Source organism: Nanorana parkeri, unplaced genomic scaffold (assembly GCF_000935625.1).
Source record: "Nanorana parkeri isolate BGI_ZX_2015 unplaced genomic scaffold, ASM93562v1 scaffold1237, whole genome shotgun sequence".
Classification (NCBI taxonomy): domain Eukaryota; kingdom Metazoa; phylum Chordata; class Amphibia; order Anura; family Dicroglossidae; genus Nanorana; species Nanorana parkeri.
The window spans coordinates 431,208-435,750 of record NW_017307505.1 but is presented as its reverse complement, the minus strand read 5'-3'; the positions used below and the strand labels follow the sequence as shown (position 1 = coordinate 435,750).

Genomic DNA, 4,543 nt, shown 5'->3' with positions numbered 1-4,543 from the left:
GATAAAATCTAACATTTTTCAATAAACGGTATTTGAATCCATCAATTTAGTGCTCATTTTCTCCTTGACATTTATTTGACCTTCTATGGGATTTGATTGAACTCCAGGGTGGGTGACTGATTGTGATTATTATGAATTCGCGATCGATCACATGTGCGATTCCCGGTGGCTTGGTAATGATTGAAATTGACTGAACATCGCCTCGTCTATGGCCGGCTCTACAGATCGCATTGGGGAGATGGCGGTTGCTTGAAAAGTCCGGCTACTTACTTCTTGCCCTTGTCTCGGCCGCGGTCGATGGTGCTGTTGGTGAGCGCGGCTCTCACTAATAAATAGTCTCTGTCGTGATCGGGTAAGAGGATGAAGCGTGTTTCCTGGGGAGAGTAAAAGACACGGACGTGCAAAGTGAAGGCGGGACGGCTTCTAATTCAAACCCCTCACACCTCTTATTTTGGGTTTCCAAATTTTCCCATTTTACGAAATATGAAATCCAGGAGCCAGTCTACCCAATCCGGGAACCAGCGCCATTGAAGACAACTAGAGAAGAACTCAAAAAGTTGGGCACCAGATGTAATTTTTGAAGATCGGCTACTTTGTCCAGCCCTGGGGTACATAGTGAAGGGAATCATGGAGGTATTAAAATAATAATTTGGTCATTTGGGGTTACCTCTGTGCGCGGGACGCTCTTGAATCCCCGGTGCCCGTAGGCCAGAAATGAGTTCATCAAGGTGTTGGTGGAGAAGAAATAGAAGGAAGTGCGATTGCCAACGTCCTCTTCAAAGCCTTTTGTAATGGCTCCGTTCACCCTGCAGGTAACAGACATGGCCGTGAGAAAATGCCCAGCTTGTAGGGATGAGTCATGGGCTAAAAGGGACATTTATGCCTTCGCTAAGAGGACCTGTCACCACAAACAGACATTGAGGTCCCCCGATCATGGGATAAATAAAAGGGCTGCCACTGGAGCTCTGGTCCAGACCCCCTCAATGCAGCTGTGCACAAACAGAATACTTCTAATATTGATCTACTGCTGGCTGCAATCAACCAGCAACAAATCACTACAGCAGTGATCTACTTCTGCAGGGTAACCTCGGCACGCCAGCTGTTGTGGAACTACAAGTCCCATGATGTGATGCATGACTTATAGCCATGGCTCCCAGAGGCCTGACGAGATTTGTAGTTTCACCGCAGCTGGAGTGCCGTTCGTCTTTAAATATGACTTGGAAAATGTAAAATGCACAACAAAAATATTAAAGCTACAAAAGGGAGACCTGGGGATGTCACAGAAATACCTGAAGACATAATCATGGCCGTCAATCTCTTTGCCCATTCTAGATCCATTCAGGATTCCACCGTTGCCCACCACAGCACAACGAATACAGGGGGAGTCGCCTTTCCAGGTGTCGAACATGTAGCCGTTGCCCGCGGAGTTCATCAGGTTGAGCGTTTCGTTCAGAACTGCAGAGATTACACAAGATGTCAAGGTCCTGGAATCTAAACATATGACTTCTTAATCCCTGGCTCTAGATACAGAAACTGTGAGTACCCCCCATCCCTATTTTCCCTTCCTGAAAGGGATTATTCCCCAAGGTTGTTGTTGTTGGTTGAACTCTTGAAATGTGTTAAGAAAATGAAACAATGTAGAGTTTGTCTGCTTCAAATTGGCCTTGATGACATCTCCCCAAACTCTTTTCTACAAAATATACAGTTTATGGCCCAAAGGTTTGTGGATTCCTGACCACTTTGAAACCCATAAGTGCCTTTTGGATATCCTAAACCATGACCATTAATATGGAACTGGCCTCAACCCCCAACATGGCCATGAATATGAAGTTGCCCCCTCTGCGGCTATAACATCCTCCATGCTTTGGACGGCCTTCCACAAGTTTTTGGAGGGTGTCTGTGGGAATTTGTCCCATTTGTGAGGTCAGGTACTGATGTTTGACGAAAAGACCTGGCTTGGTATTCCAATTCATCCCAAAGGTGTTCCGTAGGATTGAGGTCAGGTACTGGTGTTGGGTGAGAAGACCTGGCTCACAGTTGGTGTTCCAATTCATTCCAAAAGTGTTCAGTAGGGTTGAGGTCAGGACTCTGTGCAGGACACTCGCGTTCCACCACACCAAGCTGGTCACACCATGTCTTTATGGAGCTGGCTTTGTACACAGGGGACAGTCATGGTGGAACAGAAAAGGGTCTTCACCAAACTGTGACCACAAGGCTGGAAGAGCTCAATTGTCTACAATGTCTTTATATGATGTAATATTAACAGTATCCTTCAATAGAAACTCCTGAACTTATTAAATCAGAAGGGTGTCTATATGCTTTTGACTATATAGGTAGATGTGACGGTCAGGAGTCCAAAGTCTTTTGGCCATATAGTGTAAGAGGACCTGTCAAATGCCATTTGGGCATCTTCCACAAGTTCTTCCTTCCTGCTCTCTACTGGAGCTGCTGGGAGGAGGCCCGTGGAAGAATCCAGAGCATGCATACTAAGCTACCTATTCCAGTGCACCTGGAATTTGTGGTCATTGTAAAGAGAGTCTGTACTTATCTGCTGGCCCTCCCATCTGGGTTTTTTTGGATGGAAGGTCAGGCTACACAACCGAATCATCATTCAGATCTATACAGAATCAGTTTTGGGGCAATCCATGGCTGTCCATCACTTACTTGGCCATGTGACGCCCATCCAACCTTGGGCTCCAGCAAATTTCCGAAGTCTTTCGTATTCAGACTCCTGAGCATGTTTCTTCCACTGCAGCACGGGCACCGTGTCCACAAATAGCTTCTTTAAGTGCTCAGAGTTCTGGAACTTGTCTCGGGTGCGATTCGGACATTCCTGCAAAGGTATAGAACACGGGCAAGAAGAACAAGTTAGGGTTTTGTGGGATGAAGGGCCAAAGAGCTGAAAACATTGAGGGAGGTGTATGGAATGGAGATGCTTCCTACAAGAGGTGGAAGTACCAGGTCTATATGTAACCCCTAAGTATCTCAGAGACAATGTGGTGGGGGCTAGGTGAAAAAAGGGTAGGGCTAGATGGGAAGGGAGGGGCTAGATGGGGAGGGAGGGGCTAGAGGGGGAGGGTGGGGCTATTTTAGAAATTGAGCTTTCCACTCATAACTTTGTTTTAATTATCACCTAATTATTAACTTTGCTGAGAAAACGCTCTTTGCTATCAGTAAATCATCAACGTTGCAGATAACCTATGTCCGGGATAGCGGAGATTGATCTCCATTTCAATGCAGGCCTCTGGGAAAAGCGACAAGCCAACACAATAAAAAAAGGACTTTGATTCCGGCAATCTGTGTTTAAGTACTGTTGCCATGGTTGCAAGGAAACTAATACTAGAAGCTTAAGAAAACCATTTGGTTGCTTCAAGAATGGAATGTAAAGGTTGAATTAAATAACCTTAAATCACAAAATGCTTTGTGTGGCAATTGTATATGTTCTATCAGCTTTTGATGTGCAGTGTAACAATGGATGTTCATGTGCAGAATAGTCTGTGTCTTGGGCCAGTACCGGAGTGCATGGTCAGCACCGATGCTCCCTGGGCATGCCGAGACTCGCTCCTTGCTCCCCAAAAACGACAGGGCAGCAGATGTTTAGCATGGAAGCCGCTCCTGCCGTCTGAGATGGGGATGGCCACTAGAGGGAGCCTCCTATAGAGTTTTATACGAAGGTGCTGCAGCTCGTTGCAATGTAAAAGTCGCGTCAAAATGACTTCCCGGCGAGCTTTAAAAGTAGCTCATAGTGTGCACTCGCTGAAAAGACTCCTCCTGGTCAATATTGCATTTCTTTTTCTTCTGAAAACTCTGTAATATTTGCATTTTTAGTAAACCGATAACGACAAAGGCCGCCCATAAATCACCTCGAGTACAATTACGCCAGCCAGCTGTGTTTAGAGAGCTTATTGGAACTGACACATTTAGTAACTTATTTGATGCTGTTCTGGGCAGCTGAAAAGTTAATGTGGCCCATGGAAAGGTCGTGCCCTCTTCATATTTGCGCACCTTTGTTCAAAGGAACAATGAGCTGTATACTGTCAGATGGGGACAGACCCAAATGGCAAATAATTATAGAGAAGGTGTGAATGTGTATTAAAATATATATAGTTTCACTTCTATGTGAATTTATCCATTTAATATAGAATAAAAAACAGCTTTCTATCCCTCTGAGAGTTCGGCAGTGAGACTTCACCACAGCAGTTTGTATCTCTGTCCCCTACCAGGAGGTTGGAACAAAGGCGTCACTCTCTCTCATGCCAAATCTTTGCACTACATAATGGAATATCCATCAGACACCCTGCGGAAGGGGAAAAAGTGAATGTAATTATTTCCCCAAAAATGTCACTGAAAAGCAGAAGATTTCTGTAACAATTTCCCAATTTAGGGAAACTGAGCAAAGGGGGGAAGGTGAAATGAAGGTGGTTAAAGGTGTACAATAGGCTTTACATGGCTCCTGATGGGTCACAGAATACTTTTGAAGTATCCTGGACCTCAGGGACGTCACAAGGGGGTGTGGGGGGGGGGGGGGGGGCCGATCTAACGC

General features: G+C 45.5%; 1 protein-coding gene across 1 annotated transcript in view; it reads right to left on the bottom strand.

The window, feature by feature from the left end:
• Positions 1–4,543, bottom strand: part of LOC108797161 (alpha-N-acetylgalactosaminide alpha-2,6-sialyltransferase 2-like) — a 19,403-nt gene that overhangs the window by 8,197 nt on the left and 6,663 nt on the right. The window contains exons 3-6 of the mRNA XM_018568732.1: positions 2,665–2,833; positions 1,290–1,455; positions 668–806; positions 271–374 (exon numbers count right to left, since the gene is read on the bottom strand). Of these exons, the coding sequence (XP_018424234.1) occupies positions 271–374; positions 668–806; positions 1,290–1,455; positions 2,665–2,833 (578 nt within the window). The remainder of the gene's footprint in view (positions 1–270; positions 375–667; positions 807–1,289; positions 1,456–2,664; positions 2,834–4,543) is intronic.